This window comes from Chelonoidis abingdonii, chromosome 6, assembly GCF_003597395.2.
Source record: "Chelonoidis abingdonii isolate Lonesome George chromosome 6, CheloAbing_2.0, whole genome shotgun sequence".
NCBI classification, from domain to species: domain Eukaryota; kingdom Metazoa; phylum Chordata; order Testudines; family Testudinidae; genus Chelonoidis; species Chelonoidis abingdonii.
Genome location: NC_133774.1, coordinates 109,157,546 through 109,178,951, shown reverse-complemented (window position 1 = coordinate 109,178,951; position 21,406 = coordinate 109,157,546). Strand labels below are relative to the sequence as shown.

Below are 21,406 nucleotides of genomic sequence, written 5' to 3'. Positions count from 1 at the left end.
GCCTTGACAGGCAGTGTTCCAAATCCCAAACTGGTATAAACTGGTTTGCTCCATTTAATCTGGACTATACTATGAAAATTTAAACTTAAGTATATAATACAGGAAAGTTTTTCTATTCTACATAGACATCCTGGGGTTCTGGCTACCATGTTATCAGAATTTCATGTATCTTCTGGATCTAAAAGCAGGAACTTTTGACTGCTTAGGCTAAAGACAGTTTTTAGCCTTCGTGTCCTGTTCTCCATAACTCCTCTGTATGTGCAATGGTTACTTCACTTTGAAACACAATACGTGGCTAATAATGCAGCCTGATGTTCCTGCTACTGACAGCCTTGTCTTAATGCTTCAGTTGGGTTCTATACCACCTGTGGCATCTTGCCACTGGATTATAGTCTTTGGGGGCAGGAATGAATGATTCCCTGATACGGACAGGGGCCTCTAGCACTGTTGTAGTATAATTAATAATTCTTTGTACACACACCAATGATTCCACTGACCCCTTGTGGTAGAGTGAGCCACTACAGCACCCCCTGTGGCATTATTGAGTCTCCTTCACATTCCCCTTTCCCAGGGAAACTTAACAGTTTTCGCTCTCTCAGCACCCCCTAGCAAGGTGCTAGTTACAAATTTAGAGAATAGCCTCAGATGCAACATAAAAAGGGTCTTCTGCCTCCTGGTTCAGCTCTCATTTATTTCCTGCTCTCCTACAGAGCTCCAACTCATAAGGCTTTTTCCATCAGGAGGTGTCTCCCTTCTTCCACAACCTGTCACAGGAGCCAGCATTTCTCCTCCAAGTGCTCTGTCTGAGAGTTATCCTTCTCTAGGGCCTACCTTCTCCCACCAGAGGTCTTGCAGCCCTTTGCAGAAATCCCATGACCCAAACTCTGCTGGGCCTAATAATTTAAACAAGGCCATCTGATCTGCTTTGCATCAGGATCAGGTGGAGAGGGGATTTGTGAGGGGGAAGGTGATCATGGGTGAGTCTGAGCCTGACTTGCCCTAAAGGCCTTTGATACCCCTTCTGTAAGATTTCTGCTGGATTCACAGCTGTCAGTATTTGCTGAAATCATTCTCCTGATCCTCAAAGCCCTTAGAGCCATGCTCTTATGTAACTTGTTCCCTTTCTTTCCTCTCATGCTATACTTTAGCTTCCTATATTTTTTGGTCTCCCCTCAGTCACAGAATATCAGGGTTGGAAGGGACCTCAGGAGATCATCTAGTCCAACCAAACTCCCTGCTCAAAGCAGGTCTAATCCTCAGACAGATTTTTGCCCTAGATGGCCCCTTCAAGGGCTGAACTCACAACCCTGGGTTTAGCAGGCCAACACTCAAACCACTGAGCTATCCCTCCCCGCAAATAACCCCTCTCAAGGACTGAACTCATAACCCTGGGTTTAGCAGGCCAATGCTCAAACCACTGAGCTATGCATGCTGCAATCCCACGCTCCCTCTTTTTCTTAGTTGGAGGCTGATCCCTTATGCTGCTGCCCCAGAGATGGTCTGCCTCCGTATCATCTCTGATTTCCCCCCATCCATTTTCAAAACATCAAAAGCCCAATTGTTCTATGCTGCCTACAGCCATCAAGGTTTTGCAGTGTTCCTCCCAGTAGCTCTTACTAATTCTAGCCCTTCATACCCTCCTTACCCATATTTGATTTTCCTCCACACTCTTAGCTTCTTATTGTGATGGCTGTGAAATGTGAGATATTTGTGTATAATACATTATATTTGAAGTTACTTCATTTTTAGCTACATTATGACTTTCTTGTCACTGTGCTTTTGCCTCAACTGTTTTTTTTACTTCCTCCTCTGTTGATTCCTTTGGGTATAGCTCCCATAGTAACACTATATAGCTGTTGTGGTTCTGTTGCACTGAATCCAGGTGCAGTTTTGCAAATGTTCATTATCTCCCATATTTATTAAGTACATTTCACACAGAGGAATAATTATCTGTGACACAAGCAAGTGGCCTGATTTCATATAAAAACAATGGACATTGATCTGAAAGTAGCCACAGTATAAATATTAGATCTTAAAATATATATGGGACACTGTCAAGAATATTAGATGCTTAATATAATAGATTTTTGCCTAAATTGCGTAGTAACACCTTGAAACAATTAAAGTTGACAACATTTTAAAAAAACATAGTGTTTAGCTATTATGCTGGGGTTTTTTTCATGTTATCAGATTGGACAGCAACATTAGATCAGTAAATACATCTCGTTCTCATTCATTGGTAACTGTAGTAGTGTTTGGTAAATAGGATAATGTTTATTTTTATATTTAAAACTACAGCAGTTTTTGGTGATCTTTAATACTTGGTTTAGGCCAAAATATATAAAACATCAGTGTTGCTAATTGTATGGAAAATCATGCAAACTTTTGTAGGTCACTTAGGGTTGCCAACTTCCTAATTGTACAAACCCCAACACCCCTTCCCTGCAGCACCATCTTTGCCCTGCCCTTTCTCGCTTCAACCCCCTCCCTTTGTCACTTGCTCTCCCCCACCCTCACTCACTTTCACTGGGCTGAGGCTGTGGTACAGGAGTGGGGTGAGGGCTCCGGCTGGGGGTGTGGCCTCTGGGGTGGGGCCGGGGATAAGGGGTTATGGGTGCGGGAGTGGACTCTGTACTGGGGCAGGATGTTGTGTGGGGGAGATATGGGCTCTCGACTGGGAGTGCGGGCTCCAGGTGGGGCCAAAAATGAGGGGTTCAGGGTATGGGAGATGGCTCCGGGCTGAGGCAGGTGGTTGGAGTGCAGGTGTGGGAGAGTGTGGGCTCTGGGTGGGAGCGTGAGGTCAGGCTGAGGGGTTTGGGGTGCAGGAGGTGGTTCTGGGTTGAGGTTTTGGGTGAGTGTGGGCTGCGGGAGGGAGTTTAGGTGCGGGAGGAGATTCTGGGCTGGATTGCGGGTGCAGGGTCCTAGCGACGCTTATCATGTTTCCTAGAAGCGGCTGCCAGGTCCTTGTGGCTCCTAGACACATGGGCAGCCAAGGAAGCGCTGCTTGCTACCCTCACGCCTGCAGGTGCCACCCCCACAGCTCCCATTGGTTGCAGTACATGGCCAATGGGAGCTGTGGAGCCGGCATTCAGGGCAGGGGCAATGCACAAAGTCTCCCTAGCCAGCTATGCACGTAGGGGCTGCAAGGACCTGCTGGCCACTTCCAGGAGCTGCACAGAACTAGGGAAGGCAGGGAGGCTGCCTTAGCTTCAGGCCTCTGTTGTGCTGCTGACCAGACTTAACAGTCTGGTCGGCTGTGGCAACCAGAGCTGCCAGGGGCCCTTTTTGACTGGGTGTTTTTGTGGGAATGCAAGTATGCAAAATATTCTCCCCCCCCCCCCTTTTAAAAGGAAGAGCCACAGAAAGGAATGATGGTTGCAAATGTTTGGTGTAGTATGATAGAGAAAGGTGCATGATGTAACCAACATTTTATAGTTGGTGATATAGTATTGTATGGTAAACAGAAAAATAAGTTTGAATCTCAGTGAAACAAAACAGAAGATCTGCTGGACATCTTTTTAAATGGTAGGGTTTAATGCCTTTGCAGTGTCCTAAGATTTAATCGAATCAGTAACAATTAAAGTTGATATAATCAGGGAAGCAATGATAGTTAAAATATACTTCTGTTTTGCAGCCTACACTGTATCCAGAGTGAGTTGAGGCTACTGCAAAATAGTCGTCAGTCAGAGCTGGATGTTACTGAAGACCTGAGAAGGAAACTTCATCAAGCCAAAAAAGAAAAACTGGACATAACCACTAAACATAACCAAGATGTAAGTTTTTATTCCTAGAAAAAAAAACAACAATGTTTTTAATTAAAATACTCAGCACTACTGCCTCTACTTTAGAAACTTCACTGACCTGTTTAAAAAAAAAAGTCAAAGGAAATTACATAGTGGTGTCCACTTCATGTCTCTTGAACATTTGACCCTGATTCTGCATGTGCTGACATAGAGCCTCACTGATTTCAGAGGACTGATGTGTGTGTGCAGGGCCTTACATGTCAGTCCTGCAATGAACTCCATGGCGGTAAGTGAAGAAATCTTATTTAACCAGTAAGGGATCAGGCCTTTCTCTCCTCCTCAAACCCCCTCGCTGTGTAGTGCTGATCTGCTCTGTTTTGTGCTTTGCTGGTAGTGCAAGCAAAGTGAATTGTGGAGACCTGATGGAGTGTGATCCTGAAACGTGAGGTTTGAGCCATGCACCCAGAAAACACGTACAGTTGAAGCAGGGTAATGCTGATTGGTGTGGATAGTCTGAAACCTTTCAGCTTGCTCCCAGTGCCATCCCTCTGTTTCAAGTTTAAATGGTACGATTATCTACTGTAGGTAAGGCTTTGGCCAGATCAGTGCAACCTGGTGAAATTAGAAGCACCTGTGCAACAAAATTATCACAATAGAATGAAATGCTGACTACATGAGTTGTTGTTTTGTATGAAAATGCATCCTGAAGAAAATCCTTACTGGGATCAGAGGAAATTGTTATTTACCTATATCCACAAACCCTGTATGGAATGCCTCACTTTATTTAATAACGGCTCTGACAACAGCTGTAATGGGTAGCAATAAGTGGCATCAAATGAAGTGTCACTTTCCAGGTTGATGAGAGGAGAGGATTGCTGCCTCCAATAATTCACTGACTGGGATTGCCTAATAGTATACATGATTACAAGATACAACAACTCAAGTCAGTCTTCTTAATAAGCAATTTTTTATTTTGCAGGCTATTAGAATTTGAATTCAGGTTATGTTTTTAATTCAGCTGGAAGTCAATTATAATTTGTTTTTCACCAACTTAATTTACAAAAATCTCCAAATTGGACACACCTTAAAATGCTTGCAACTGCTCAGCGTGTGTAATTTTGCAATTCCACAAAACTAATAATAAAATGTATAGAAGAATATTATGATGTTTGTCAACTTACTTGCATGTGCTATTTAATGAATATTTCCTTTTAGAGTGATTTCACTTATCATATCTTAAATTTTATGCTTGAAAAATGGTTTTACAATGTAAGTATTGAAATAAAAGAACAGAAATTGAGAGAAGATTAAAAAAATCTATTAAAATGAACTTGAACGTCAAGCTTAGCAGTATAAAGCATGTATATTAAAAAGTAAACTGGACAGTGAGTATAGAAGCAGTGGTAATCAACTTTGGACCCGTCTACACTAAAAGTGTCCCACTATTACTATCACTTAGTACAGCCCCCCATACGGTCAAAATGTAGGGAATCCTAGTAAACATGTTAGCAGCTGCTAGAGGTCTGTTGGTTGATTAGCCTGAGAAGTTTGTGCTACTTTTTTGAAAACCTTGGTGATGACTAATAACCCATCTATTTTGGGGCTCCCAATGTTGCTAATGCTAGTATAGGTGAAGTGGTATCAGGAATGGTGGGAAATGTTTGCAGAATTTCCCCAGTGTTCATGAGTATATCCCCTGCCTCCCAAACTTTTTTTGCAAAATATCTCAGTATGAAAGCAATTCCAAGGTCCTGGTGTACTAGGCGGTGAACCATATTTCAAAACTGAGCTTGCATTTGGTTTTGGATCTGTTCCAGCTAAAATATATTTCAAGTATGGCTTGGCTGAACATTTTACCCCTCCTTCCCATAGTCACTACCAATCTGACCTGGGGGGGAAAAAATCCCTCTTTTTATTAGTGTTTCTTTGAAAAGTTAATATACAAGTTTTATAATTAATGATAGATACTTCAATAGTTTCTAAAACTGATTCCTCTTCTAGCTGTCCAACTATGAAAGCCAGATTGCCAGGTTGAGATCTGAAGTTGAGAAAGGAGAGGCCATTCGACAAAGTCTGGAGTATGAACTTGTCATTGCCAGAAAAGATGCTGGTCTTGAAAGATACTCCGCAGAGGAAAAGTTATGTGAAGCTAGCAATCGATTTCAGCAGCTGCAAGGTATGTTTCAAAAACTTTAAACACCCAACAGTGTCTAAGTTTGTTAGTCCAGAGCCTCTGTAGTATGAGTTAAGCAGACAACTGGGATGCAGTGACTTAATTTGGTTCTTTAGTCGTCACTGGTTTGGGTTGGTTTGGTTTTAGCTCTACCTTATATTTCCAGCCTCCTCTCCAGCTCCCTTTGTGAAACTATCCTGGATATCCCATTGCCAAATAAAAAAAAACATACCAAAACTCCCATGTCCTCTTCTTCAGCTCTCCATTCCCCACTCACGACCAACTCTTCTCTTGATCTATCCTTTATATCACAGTCAAATTCCACTATCATCCTTGTTGTCCAGGTACATATCCTTGGTGGTATTTGACTCCCTTGTCCTTCTCTCCCCACATCTAGGTTGTCTACTATATCTTGTATATCTACTATATCTTGTAGTTCTTCCTTTCTTCTCCATTTCTATTGTAGAAACCTTTGCCCATGCCTGGTCACTTCTTATCTGGTCATTTCTCTGGTCTACATGTATCTCATCTCTAACTCTTAGAAAACTGCTTCTCTTCCTTCCCTGTAACTTTAATAATGAGTTAGAGTTCTGGTAAAGCTTCTCCAAGTAAAAACAACTTGATGAATTCTCTAAGTTCCGCCATGCTAGGCCTGTGTGTTGTAAGCTGCCTGAACCTGAATAGGCTCCACAGTGGTCTCAGAGTGGCCTAGAGCATACTTCCTAACTACAGGCTGTCACCCCTTCATAGAAGTGGAACCTCACAGTGCTCCTGCCCTAATCTCTCAGAACTAGTGCTGACCTCTCCATGGGCGATCCAGTACCTTAAGCACTCCCAGAGTTCCAAGTACCATAGGTTACAGTTTACTTGTCCAGTGACACCTAATAGTCGAAGCACACAACACATAGACATCTAAAACCAATCACTCTTTACTTTAGATAGCACAAGATATATACATATCTAGAAAAAACAATGATGTGCCTTTTTGAATTTCCCTTTCTCAGATTTCTCACCACTTTTGAGATATTCTTTGGGATTAGGTCAGAGTCTTTTAAGGAATCTACGGTTCTTTCTCTCCCCTTCCCACCTGCGCATGGCTTCACTTCTGGAATATGGAGTCTAGACTAGCCATCGTCAGCATCGTCATCTTCTTCTCCCCACCCCCGTTTTAAATCGCTGATGGGAGATTTTTTTTAATACCTCCTGTCCTCTTTGCCAGGTGACCCATTGATCAGCTTCATCCAATGACCAGTCTTCTAGCAATTGATCCATCCCTTAGTTACCAGCCCACCTGGAGTTCAGACTTGCAAAAGTGGTTCGTTCTGGGCAACAGCCATTATAACAGGGTGCACTTACCTCCTGCTGGCTGTCTTGGGAATTAGCTTTGCATGTTAGTGCATTGTCTTCAGGTAGTGCCTCACCACTGTCACTCCTGCTCTAGGACCTATGTCTCTCCACGGGCTGCGGCATCCTCTTCAGCAACACATCCCTCCAGCCATGCCACACACTGTGCTCCGCCACCCCCTTCCAGGGGACCTGCAGTCCGCTGTTCAGCCACTTTCCTTAGTGGCTACTGCAGCTAATAATTCCTTGTGGCCCCAGCATCCTCTTTGCCCTTATCTCAGGTCTCCACCTGCAAACCTGTCTCTCGCTCCCCCAGACCCTGCTCTGTCCAGGGGGCTGGAAGTTCTCTCAGCCCTCCACAGATACAGTCCTTCCTCCTTGGACTTCCAGCAGAGAACTGCCTTCCTTTGTCCTGCAGCTCCCCTTTTTACATGTGCCTTCTTGGCCCTGACTGGGTGTTCCTTTCAGCCCTTCTCTGATTGGCTGCCTCCTGCACAGCCTCCCTAGAGCTCTGTTAACCCCTTAGAGCCCAGTATGGGGCAGACGCCCCATCACAGCCATCTTTTTGTCTGAGTGCTCTATATCGGGGGTTCTCAACCTTTTGCTTTCTGAGGCTCCCTCATCGTGCTATAAAAACTCCACAGTCCACCTGCCATGACAACTGTTTTTCTGCATATAAAAGCCAGCGCCAGTGTTAGGGGGTAGCAAACATCAAAGTTGCCCAAGGGCCCGCACCACAGGGGGCCCCCATGGAGTTACATTGCTCAGGCTTCAACTTCAACCCCGAGTGATGGGGTTCAGGGTCCTGGGCTTCAAACCCATGCAGTGGGGCTTCTGCTTTCTATCCTGAGCCTCAGTGAGTCTAATGCTGGCCCTGCTTGGCAGACCCCCTGAAGCCCACTCGCGGGCCTATGCAGGGGCCTGGACCCCTGGTTGAGAACCACTGCTCTATTTGAATGGCTCATCATCAAGATTTAGCTCCATTTTTAGCCTGGTGTAACCACCACTTGAAATTTCATCCAGAAATGGAGGTAAAAAACAGCAGAGAAAGCAGAGACTAGCAGTACCATCAAAATGGAATTTGTAATTTGATATAGTTCAGGGGTAGGCAACCTATGGCATGAGTGCCGTGTTTGGCACACAAGCTGATTTTCAGTGGCACTCACAATGCCCAGGTCCTGGCTACTGGTCCAGGGGGCTCTGCATTTTAATTTAATTTTAAATGAAGCTTCTTAAACATACAACAATAGTTTAGTTATATATTATAGTCTTAGAGAGAGAGACCTTCTAAAATCGTTAAAATGTATTACTGGCACACAAAACCTTAAATTAGAGTAAATAAATGAAAATTCGGCATACCACTTGTGAAAGGTTGCTGACCCCTGATATAGATACACACAGAGTTTATAATATCAAACATCCTCGGTATATAGATTTCCCAAAGCAGCACATAACACCGCTCTCTTTGAATCTTTCTTCTAACTTCTGCAAGAAGTTTAAGCTTCTTCTGCTCATCTGTCTACCTCTCAGCTGTCATTTTCAACTTCTTTTTCTCCCCTTCTTTATTCTCCTTCCATGCAACATTCCTTACATTACAAGTAACCTGCAAAGTTTTTTAAAAAATGGGGTTTGTGCTCTTTTTCTTTACATGTAATGTGTGAAGGAGGATTGAGAATGGTGTGTGGGTGTTGTTTTAAATGAAGCTTTTTTCTAGTTGTCTTTTATGTGGTCTAATATACTTTGAAAGACTGAGTGGATGAGTGGAAAACTGGTAGCTTAAACACCAGCTTTTTAGTTTAAAAAGTTAGGATAAAATATATCTTTGTTAAGGATTCCACAAACCCGTTCATTCAATTAAGGGTCTAGAATGCTCTTAATACATATTCTGGAGTTTTCCAAGAAAGAACACTGGATTTTGACATGGCAATTACCTTACAAATACCAGCCAAGCTGATCTTTCTACTTCCTTGAAATAATTAAAAATCCTTTGGCTTTCAGGGATGCCATATACATTGTAAGGAGAAGGTGTGGGGGGCACAAATTCAATATGGTTTCTTTTGCAAGCTATCATTAAACACGGCAAGCTAAAGACTTAGTTGTTAGTTTCCTATTTATAGAAAAGTTCTCTGTTTCTTCCTATACCTACTAATCATAGCATTCTTTTAAATATCAGCTTTTCAGCATCTCCTATTTAATCATTGAACATTGTAAGACACAGTCTACCCAAAGTGCTAGCTGTCAAAATCTTGTTTTGTGACTTATTTCTAGGTTTAAGGAACTAATTAGCTGATGAAAAGAGTCAAAGCAGGATTCTGTTGCTTCTCTGTTCTCTATCAGTTTATGGCTTAGCATTCACTCTTCCCAGGGGTTTGAACCTTCTCTAGTCTTGTCTTGGTTGCTTGCTGCTTTAATGGCCAATGTCTCAGTGGTTTACTGCTTTATTAGATGGGCCCCTCTGTGAGCTCACAATATTCTTAAGATTGCCAAGTGTCTGTTTTTTGACAGGAACAGCCAGTCGAAAAGGGACCATGGCAGCTCCAGCCAACGCCGCTAACCAAGCCGTTAAAAATCTGGTTGCATGCCCAAGAAATGGTGACATGTCCCTTTGCTCCTAGGCGGAGGCTCAGCCGGGGGGGGCTCCATGCGCTACCCCTTCGCCCTGAGTGCCGGCTCTTTAGCTCCCTTTGGCCGGGAATCGTGGCCAATGGGAACTGCAGGGGCGGCACTTGTGGGCAGAGGCAGCGCATAGAAGTAAGCGCCGCCCTCACCCTACACCCCCTCCCTTACCTCAATCTCTTGCCTTAGCCCTGAGCCCCATCCTGCACCTAAATTCCGTCCCGGAGCTCACACCTCAAACACCCTCCTTCACCCCAACACACTGCCCCAATTCTGAGCCCCCTCCTTCATGCCAAAGCCCTTGGCCCCAGCCCAGAGCCCCCCCTCCTGTACTCCAAACTCCTCATCCCCACAGCCCACCCCTCCACCCCCTGTCTCAGCGTGGAGCCCCCTCCCACACTCTGAACTCCTTGGCCCCAGTCTGGAGCCTCATCCTGCACCTCAAACCCCTCATCCCTGGCCCTACCAGAGCCCTCACCCCTGCCCGCACCCCCACCCCCTTGCCTGAGTCCCCTTCCACACCCTGAACTCCTTTTCTGGCCCCATCCCAGAGCCCTCACAGCCCCCCCACACCTCAACCACCAGCCCCAGCCCAGTGAAAATGAGCCAGTGAGCGAGGGAGGGGGGATGGAGTGAATGGGGTAGGGGCCACAGAGAAGGGAAGACCCTCCAGGGAAGGGGTGGGAAGGAGGTGGGGCAAGGGTATTTGGTTTTGGGCGATTAGAAAGTTGGCAACCCTAAGTCTTCTCTAGTCTTTCCTATGGATTCTCCTTTCTCCTCTGGCAACCTGTGGTTTGTGCCATTCATGATCTTTTCCCCTTAGTTTATCCTGTCTGTAACCTTTTTTAGAAAATCTTTTCTTTTGCACTTTTAAAATTTAGAAGAAAGCAGAAAATGATAGTGGAAGGGAGGAACTTGTGAAGATCTCTGTATCTGAACATTGTGCTCACCTCTCAGTATCATAGCGTGCATTAAGTAAAATGAGAAACTGAAATAATGTAAAGTTTGTTTAATATGAAATCCACATCTGAAAAATGAACCACTACTTCGTAGCTTATCAGCCATATACGTAAAATAGTAATCGTAACATGGGTTTCAACAAACCATACTGACAGCATCTTTAGTTCAGGGCAGGAGTACAAACACAGATGCATAAAATCTTGACTCTTATAATATACCATCCTATCCTGCATGGGATTTCCTATCACGTAAGTTGAGCTGCCTTTAGCAACAGAGAGTTTCTTTAGAAAATGTATTCCTTTTCTGTCCAGTCTAACTTATATTTCAGGATCTTCAATAGCTCCTGCACATGCATACCCCAGTGCGAACGTTCACTGAAGTCACTGAGGCTCTGAGTCAGTGTAAAGGGGCCCAATCACTTGCATGCAGTTGTTGGGTTGGGGTCTAAATGTTTCCTGCAGAATAAGAGGATTTTTAAAGAGGCTAAATTAGGACAGGGAAGGCTGCATATGGGGCAACAAAGAAGTCCAGAATAATTTAGGGATTGTGTTTTTTAAGTAGGTTAAGATTTAGAGTCATATAGAAGAGTTGGGTCCTATGGTGGAATTTTAAGAAAATCAAGTGAAATATAGAGAGTCTATTCACAATTATGGGAAGGGAGAGAGATCTATTATACCCAATGTGGAGAGGTCAGAGAAAGAGACAGAAGGAAGTCTGGTATTCAGAGAGTATATAAAATTGTTAGAAAAGGAAGTTAAGATTAGGCAAGGGAATTGATCCTTCGATTAATTTTATACTGGATTTTGAACTAAATGAGAAACTAATTAAGATTTAGGGATACAGAGACTATGCGTTCTCCCTATTGGACATAGTGATCTTTTGAGAGCTGGGAATCACAGTAGTTGGAGACGAGAGAAGGCAGTATGAATCATGGTTGAAAGGAAGAGTGCTAGAGTATTGGGAGGGGCAGTGTTACAGTTATACCTCTGACAGAAGGCAGATGTGGTGAGTTCCTAGCTTCTAGATAGTATGTAATGGATACTGGGATGCCCAATTTAGAAGGGAGATACAGTTGGTAGAGCTTTCGTTGAAGGATACTCTTATCTGTTAACAGACTATCAATATTGAACTGGGTTGAAGGAAGTTAAGGTGAAGACAGAAGTTGAAGCTGAAGAAAGAAAGCCAAGTAAAAAGACATAGTGAAGGAGATACAAAAAGTTATATCTGTGTACAAGCGACACCCAGAACAAAACACAGAACTCAGTTGGGCAGGGGGAATGAACTATATGGAAATATGAAGTTAACCACTCCATGTTTCAGTCTCTCTTTTTACAAATGGAGGTAATTCTTAACTATTCCTAGAGGTGTTGTGAGGTTCAATTTATTAAAGTCTGTAAAGCATTTTGAGATCTCTGTATGAAGGATGCTACAGAACTTCAAAATATTGATATTATTGCTACAGTATAGATCAAAAGTAATTTACAGCTCCAGAATCATTACTATTCTGACCCTTCTTCTGTTTTATGCTTAAAGGATCAGAATATATAGGTGAGCTAACTCTGGTTTTACCTTCTTTAAAAAAAAAAAAATAACTTAACAGATGATGTTTCTCTTTCAAATAATAGCCATGAATGCAGAGCTTCAACAGAAATTGGCTGAGACCGAGAAAGTGTTTCATATTTCTCAGCAGAATTGGAAGGAACAGCAGCAAAGACTTACAAATGACTTAGAGGAGAAAGATAACATCCTCAAGACCTGTAATAGTGAATATGAGTTACTTCTGAAGGAGAAGACTAAACTGGAAAACGTTATACAGGTATAATGTTTAAATACAAGTAATGAACTGGGTGACATAATAACGTCTGGACTCTTATCTGTGTGTGAATAATTTTTTTCTGAACAAAAGAAAAAATTCAGACAACGTTCCATAGAATGTGAAATATTTCAGCATAGGCTTACAAAAGTACAATCTTTCTTCCTTTTGAGGGTTATACTGTAGCAATATACAACTCCTGAGTCACTGATACTTATATAAAAAAGTCTCCAAAGTTACTTACTTTTAAAAAATGAATTGTGTATATGGCCTGTGTGAAATGGTGAGAAGTTGCACTAGTGGTTACAGTGAAAATACTAATGTAGAGAGGGCTCGAGTTAGTTGCTTGTGATCTAAACACTCAGAGCAGGATGACACAGTGGTTAAGACACTGATGGCTTTCAGTGCCTTGTCTGTGTTGGCATTTCTGCAGGTGGTGGTGAACTGCTGGTGTCAAAATGTCCTGCCATTTGGCAAAAACACCTAGTACATCAAGACAGATTGTCAGGCTTCTTCTTATATTGCAGTTGCATGCTGCTCTTCAAATAAGTCTTTGCATTAATTTGTATTCCAAAACAACAGCAAAATATGTTAAGATGGAGTTAAGATTGAGAGTATGTATAAGCAGTGTAAAGGTAAAAACAAAAATTACAAGGATATAATTATTCCATACCCAGTCAGTGCGAACCCTGGAAATGAAAATTTAAGGTTATGCTTAACAGATACCAAACAGATTAAGGTATGAAAATACACAATTAAGGCACCCAAATAACTTTATTGTGCACTGTGGTGACATCTTGCAATAACTGTGCAGCAGGGTACATCTACATTTGAACTGGAGCTGTGAGTCCCAGCTTGTGTAGATATACCAGCATTAGGTCTTCTCAAGCTAGTGCACTAAAAATAGCAGTGTAGCTGAGGTAACAGGGGTGGCAGCTCAACTAAATCATATCTCCTAGTTCAAATGTAGACATGCCTGATAATTAAGGCATTTTAGTGTTTGTGGTCCCAAATTACATAAAACTGATGTACCAACATATTAGATCCTTTCCCCTCAAATGTTATTTATATTTGAATACATAAATGTTCTTTGTGCTTCTAAGGAATGGAGCCATAGGGGTTCTTGTGAAGTGAAGAAGTGACTGTCAACAAACATGACATAGCCAGAGAGAAAAAGAGCAGATCACTCCTTTAAAGCCCATCTTCACGTATTTAGACAAGGAGGGAGAATCTTGGATATTTCCATTTTCCTCTTTTATTTCTCCCTTTTAGACTTCACATTTAGCTGAGAACAGCTGAACGTGGTTTCTTCCAATCCAATCAACTCCATTCCTGAGCTAGCAGTAGGGGGCTCTAAGAAGTAACATGAAGCATTCTTGGTCTTGGGTAGCCTGGATGCTAAATTCCAATCCTTGCAAGCCTACTAGTAAGACACTAGTCATGGAAGTGAATTTTTAAATACACTTTCAGCCAAAGTCTATATGTCTGTAAGGCTAGATAGCAAGAATTAAATGGTTCTTTGAGGCACAGTAGATTTGATGATATGATATATGTAACACTTTTAAATAGGATTTTTTAACTTTTTATGAGTTTTAATAATAAAACAAGACTATCTACATCAAGGAGACTCTGGAGCATCACAAGGAGCAGAGGAATATGATGGAATTGCAAATCAGAGAGACAGCATTAAAGGAGTTCAGGTTTCAGATAGAGCAGTGTGAAGCAGAAAGAAGAGAGTTCCAGTTTATGTTGCAGGTATTTTATTTATAGTAAAGCACTAACTGAAAAAATGCCTATTATGTACATAGTATAAGCCAAGCATAATATCATCACTTAATTTATTTTATTAATAAGGAGTTCATTTAATAGCTGTCAAGGCTTTAGTTAATTTTAAAAATCTTGTGAATATAGTAATTTTGAAAGGTGGTGGCCTAGTTGATCCCTGGAGGTTGAAGTCCACCATTTGTCCACAGAGCAGGTAAAAATGGGCAGCAGTACCTTTCTTCTGTGCAGGAGAAAGTCCACAGATCCAGTACAGCGGGTCTTCCCGTTTAAAGAGAAGGCAATTAATTTTTCATCTCCATTTGAACCCAGGCCATTCTTCTGAGACTGTCAACAAGCTTGCTGGTTGTGTAATTGACTTTGAAGTGGACGTTGTCTCTGACCACTGCAGTTAGTTTGCATAGGTCACTGAAGAGCTATCAGATAAATCTTGGTCACTACTCATCTAAGCTGAATACAAATCGGTTAAGCTAGTCGTGAAAAGTTCAGTCATATCACTAAACCACTGGTCCCCCAAACATTCAGACCCCTATTTTTGACGTGTTAGTTATGATAACAGTGATATTTACACATTATATTATGCATTTAACAAATGTCTGCAGCATCCTGACGGAACAATTACTATGTCCCTATTTGTATCAGAAGATGTATTAAGAATTGTTCTGATTCAACAAGTAGGAGGACTACAAAGCCAGTCTGAGTAGTTACATTAGACAAATGCTGGATGAAATGCCCCATAATGAAACTTTATTTACTCTCTCTCTCTAACTTTATTAAAAATGCTGAATCTTCTTCTGTGTAGCTTTAGAACATGGTTATTGACCCATACCACTCTTTGTAAATAAGTCCAGAAGTATTTGAGGTGTTGGGTTTTTTTTTATTTACCTAAATTCCCCCAAACTTTTAACTAAATGGTTTAAATTTAGATCCTGGGTCAGATTTTTGCTGTGACTTCAGGAGCAATGTACAGGGGATGGAACAGGGAGAATCACTCCCTGTATTTTGATTCCCAGAACTGCCTTTACTTTCTGTTTGAAGGAAGGACCTAGAAATGATGCTGTGCTGCTAAAACGATGATGAGCAGAAATCAAGTAGTATGCTGGTGCTGTGTGCAGTGTATGTATGTCTTTCCTGGGTAGCATTCATTTCTTTTTTTCTGCCTCTGAAGGTCCTGTATAGAGGCTGTCCATAAGTTACATAAGACATTTTTGGGGATTTTCAGGACCCACCCAGCTGTCCCTTGTAAAACTGTCTAATACTGAACACACACAATTAAGGACCCACCTACCCCTTAATGTGTTATGTAATTTATGGATAGCCCCTTAGTCGTAGTAATAGTAGCAGTAATAATAGCAGCAGGAGCATGGACACTAGTCATCCTGTTGGTATCCAGGAAGTGGGTGAGCAAAGTCCGCCCACTGCGAAAGGACCTCCCCCCAGCCTAAGGGGAGGATCCACACACTAGTCATGGATCAGGACCTGTGATGGGGTGTTCATTTACCCCATACAAGAGTAGAAGGGGTTAACAGAGGCCTCATGAGCCTTCCACACTGTCCCATAAGAGAGCAGTGGAAGTGAGTCCTCCAAGCAGCCTACAGAGGCTGTGCAGGAAGCAGCCAATAGGAGAGAGGCTGTACAGAGCAGCCAGTCAGGGCCCAGTGGGCTAGTACAAAAGGAGCTACAGGGTAGAGCAAGGGTCAGTTGTAGGTGGGGGCCTAAGGAGTGAGGATTGTGTTCTTAGTAAGCTGCAGCAAGGATAGCACCTTGGACAGAGCAGTTGCTGGCAGGGACCTGGGGACCTGGCCAGCTGCTGGGACTTGCTAGCTTGAAAGTCCTGAGGAAAGGGTGAAGGAGGTGCTGCTGCTGTGGGAAGGTGGCCTAGGGAATTGAAGCAGCTTTGAAGGAAGTGAAGGAGACTCAGCAGGAGGCTGCTATCTACAGGCTCCTTGTGTTGGGACCTGGAGTAGTGCACAGGCCTGGGTCCCCTCCATTAGCCGTGGGGGGAGTGGCTAGAATAATTGACTGAAACCTGGAAGGGGAAAGTATAGATGATTGGCCTGAGGGCTGAGTCATGAAGAGGATGCTGCAGTACTTGGATTGAGGCAGGTCTTCAGGTATAGATGATGATGGGAGAGGCACTACCAGGAGAGGGCACACTGGCTGGCAGAGCTAATCCCTGTGACAGCCACCTGGAAGTGACGCCATGGTGAGTGGACCCTGTGATAAGACCCTGTTAGGCTAGGTGCTGTACAAACACAGAACAAATCGGTCCATGTCCCAAAGAGCTTACAAGTTAAATGTGAGACAAGAGACAACATTTAAAGACAGACAGATTGGTGAGTACAAGAAGACGAAATTATATTTGTCATCATAGAGGCAGTGGTATTGGTGCACCAGTGGCCCAACTGTTATGATTTTTGTAGGCATCATGGCAAAGGAGGTTTTAAGGAGGAATTTTGAAAAAAGATGATGCCTGGGTTATGGGCCTGAATGGCTGGCAGGATTGCGGTGTTGTCCACAGTGATTGAGAAAGGAAGTAATAGGGAGGAAGAGAATTAGGAGCTTTGTTTTAGTGATGTTGAGCTTGACTCATGGCTAGGTATCAATGACTTGATGTCGGAGAGAGAGACAGGCTGGAACAGAAAGGAAACAGGTCTGAAGTAGAGAGGTAGATCTGTAAATCATTGGCATGGAGATGGTAGTTGAATTTGTGTTTGTGGTTGAGATTACCCTAAATTGTAGAGGGAGGAGATAAAGAGACCAAGGATAGAGCTCTGTGGACTCCCCTCCACAGAAAGATTGAGGCAGATGGGGAGGAACCTCCACAGGATATGCAGAAGGAATATTTAGAGAGGTGAAAGAGAACCAGGACAGGTAAGAGTTATGGAAATGAAGACAGGACAAGATTTCAAGAGGAGCATTATTGACTGTGCCAGAGGAGTTGACAGGTCAAGAAGGATGAGAATGGAGTACTGGTTCTGAGCTTTGTAGAGGAAAAAAGGGCATCAGAGACTATGGTAAGAGCAGTTACAGTCAAGTGCAAGGAGTAGAAATCTGATTGGAGAAGGTCTAAGATGGAATTGGAGGAGAGGAACTCTGAACATGCCATCTATAATCCAATTATAGCGATATGGTGGAATAAAGATATGGGACTGGTTGGGAGGGGTCCCCCATATTAAATGTACAGAGGTCAAGGAGGTAGAGTTGCTGATCAGCTGGAGTAAAGATGATAGCTTCACATTCCTAGAATAGGCCTGAGCTTCAGTGTTTTTACCCAGTAGCACCAGCAGGCTCCTTTCCTCACAGGATGGCTATATTCTCTCCATATTACTCCACTACTTTGATTTGAATCTGCATTTTCCCTCATGGGCTTTCTAGTCTTCCTAAGATACCATGTAAATATGGATTTTATTAAATATATATACTGTCTCTGTTACTAGTTGATGATAATTATCTGTGGTTTAGTTTTAAATTCTGTTTTGTTTCATAGCCAGATTTGACAAGGAGTAAAAAATCAGCAAGCAGCCACAATCATGGAAGTTGACCTCAGAAGTGTGCCAGTCTCTCTGACATTGAGTGCTTGCAGCTACAATTAAAATACTGATCTCTGGTTGTGAACACAGTTATATTTGGGTATGAAATTGAAGGACAAATTGAGGTTCCTTTAAAAAATTTGGGCCTTAATCTGTATATTGAAAGCTAGAGGCACAATGTACTGCTTAAGCTCTTGAAGACAGGCTTGGAGTTAATGTCCATAATAGAATACAGAAATGAATCCCGCTTAAATACTGAAGTGTGTCTCTAGGAGACAGAGGGAGAATAATCTGCTTTCTAACATACTGCAGTGTGGCTCTCCCTAGTGTACTTGGAATGCTGGCTGGTTTACAACTAAGAAGCATAAATTCAGTAATAAGTGCAATAGCATCACCTTGTGGTTAACCTAGAAAATACTTTCCCAGTGAGTACATAGGGTTTTTTGTGTAAGCATGCCTGTAACTACATAGTTAAATTATCACTGTACCTTTTGAGTATACATGCTACCGTTACTCATTTAAGAGTTGATTCTGCAAGGTGTGGAGCCCTCCTGTGAGCTACTGAGAGCCGTGAACTCCCACTAACTTCAATGGGAACTCGCAGGATAGCTCAGTAACCTTCAGGATCAAGTCCATAATGTGTGAATAAAAAAGTCAACTATATTTATGGCTCTTGCACTATAGAATATTCTTAAAATAACATCGCAATTGAACTTTCCGTCAAACTTCCTCCTCCTTAGTGTTCTCTGTACTATATTGCGAATGTAGGGGATGTTTGTTCAAAGGGAGCAATATCACTATATATCTTCCCCACAGTGGAGATAATACTATATCTATTAGTTTATGCACACCTAATGTAGACCCACCACAAGTTCAGAGATCAAGTTTTCCTCCATTTCTCATAATTATCACCTGCTCCAAAAAGCATCTCCCAACATACTGATAAACATGCAGTTGCTAACTTCAGTGTCACAAGCATAGAAAATAGGAGTTTAGCTCAAACTTTCTCTAGTGTAGGGTTTCGATTATTTTTAGCAGTGCCATAATGCCTTGTCCCGATTGCCCGTATTTTTGCACATGCATTTTACACTAATGGTCATCTTTCCAGGGCACACTAATGAAACCATGGCATGCTGCCTGTGAATAACCTAACTGAAAGAGAGACTAAACTAATTTTTGGTTGTTAGTAGCTCACTACACTTGGTGGATCTCCATCTTTTAGGTCATGATAAAATTTTTGTAGTTCTGTTACATTCTTGTGGCTCAATTTTTTTACTGAGGTTTCTAAAATGCTCAGTTGGAACTGGTTTCAGGAAATCCATTTTAAGCTTTAACAAAGGGCTTGTGTTTCCTCAACCATTGCACATGGGTAAGGTCTTGTCAGTTTCACTTTCTGCTAAAGGCTCCTGTGAATAGTTCTCTCTCTCTGTCCCACTTCCCACTTTGGAGATGCTCAATAATTAGTAATTTCTAGCTATAAGTGTACATAACATAGCAGTAGTAGCAGAATTTGAACACCAAGTGCATATCTCTCTGGTAATTTTTTTTGTTTTTACTAAGTGTCTCTTCTGTTGGTGCTGAATCGGAGTAAATGGATAGGAGAGTTTATTGCATTGGTGCTGTTTTCTGCACAGAAAACCATTTTGACAAATTGTGTCTTCAAAGATCCTCTATCTAAATCACTGGATTTATGTCTTGCTTCTGATACTAGTTATGGAAAAGCTTAGAGCTGTCCTCCAAACCACAGCTATTCTTTCTGGAACTTTTGGGAGCTCCTGCTTAGCTATGTGCTAGGGATATTGGGAGCTCATTACTTGGATGGTCTTTTTTTTTTATCATTAGTGGGTTCTATAGATGTAACTCCACAGAAATGCTGAATATCTTCAGCTAGATTAATAATAATCCCAGTGGTAGTTTAGTGTGGTAGTGCATTCACCATACACGGAAATGTAAACAATGGCAGCTTGGTTAATTTATAGTACTATAAACTTTAATTATTTATAGTTCACCTAGACTGTTTTGTAAAATAGTTGAATCAATTTCTAAACAGAAAACTATTCCGACTCAGAATCTCCAGAAACCTGAATTATTTACAACCTGTGGAGACACTATTTATAAACAGTTGAATCAGTTTCCAGTAGAAATATATATATTTTTTTCCTTTCCAATCTCACCAGCTGGGATTTGGAAACACACTACATACAGTTCACTTTGGAAATGATTTCAAATTTCAGATAAACTCTTATATTATTCTTTATTAAATGTATACATGAATATCCCAGAGTAGACAGACCTTTTACAATTTTTCTAGCTGTACCTAGGCTGTATATTTGCTCAGTATGATCCACTTGTTGCTCCCTTAAAAGGCCATTTAAAAAAAGTTGGCTCTAGACTATGGGTGAAATTCTGTCTCTTGCTCCAAGCTTATCTTGGCATAGGAGGAAAAGAGATTAAAAGGTAACATCAGGAAGCTGGTTACAGCTCCCTGAGTCTCAAGTTGCCTCAACTCAGATGTACAATAGCATAGAGCAGCTAGCTAGGGGCCCTAAAGAGGGAAGAGCCCCTCCACCTGTGTCATTACCCCCTGCTCACTTACCCAAACCATACCCGGCTAAGCTGGAGGGGAGAGGAGACTGGCTTAGGAGTGACTCTGCAAGCTTTACACATTTTGAGAATTCCCCTCTACCTGGGAGATTGGATTTGGCTTAGAATGTGCGTAAAAGATGTGTGCATGATACAGTATTAGAAATGTGTGTATGTTTTTTCATTGGATTTAAACTTACTCCCTAATCTTACATAGTTTGGTATAACCTTTGTTCAGTCTCTGTAATGATAATAAAGTGGTTATCAGAAGAACAAATATATAGCAGATTTTGAGGACGCTGAAGCAATACTTAGGAAGAGTCATCTTGTTTCTTGACCAATTTGGAAACAGTTGGAAATAAAGAAATTGAGCAAGAGAATAAATTCTTCAATTTATTGCCTCTTTTGTAGAAGGACAAACTTTTTGTTAAACCTTGATGAAGTTAACTTGATTGCACATTTACTGCTTGAAATATTTGAAGTTTGTTTTGAGACAGAAGGATAGGTATAGAGAATGAATATGGCAAATTATGCAGCTATTTTAGTACAGTTATTCTCACCTTTTACTAGCTCATGACCCCATATCCACAGTATCCATCTTAAATTTTGCTTTTTTTCTGGGGGAGTGAGGGGAACAGAAAAGACCCAAAATACTACTTCCCTATTCTTATTGTTTTGTCTTGGTTTTTGTAAAAAGAGCAGGAATACTTGTGGTACTTTAGAGATTAACAAATTTATTTGAGCATAAGCTTTCGGGGGCTACAGCCCACTTCATTGGTTTTTGTCTTACAGTATCACAAGTATTCAACATATTATTTTGTATATTTGTCTCATGCTGTATTGTGATACATATTTTTGT

General features: G+C 41.8%; 1 protein-coding gene across 5 annotated transcripts in view; it reads left to right on the top strand.

Moving 5' to 3' along the window:
* The window catches only part of CCDC171 (coiled-coil domain containing 171), a 272,987-nt gene that overhangs the window by 9,481 nt on the left and 242,100 nt on the right, over positions 1 to 21,406 (top strand). For 4 of the 5 annotated variants that reach the window (XM_075067320.1, XM_075067319.1, XM_075067316.1 and 1 more), the window contains 4 exons: positions 3,635 to 3,773; positions 5,745 to 5,919; positions 12,462 to 12,652; positions 14,273 to 14,404. In XM_075067320.1, the coding sequence (XP_074923421.1) occupies positions 3,635 to 3,773; positions 5,745 to 5,919; positions 12,462 to 12,652; positions 14,273 to 14,404 (637 nt within the window). The remainder of the gene's footprint in view (positions 1 to 3,634; positions 3,774 to 5,744; positions 5,920 to 12,461; positions 12,653 to 14,272; positions 14,405 to 21,406) is intronic. The other variant, XM_075067318.1, reaches the window with a different exon arrangement.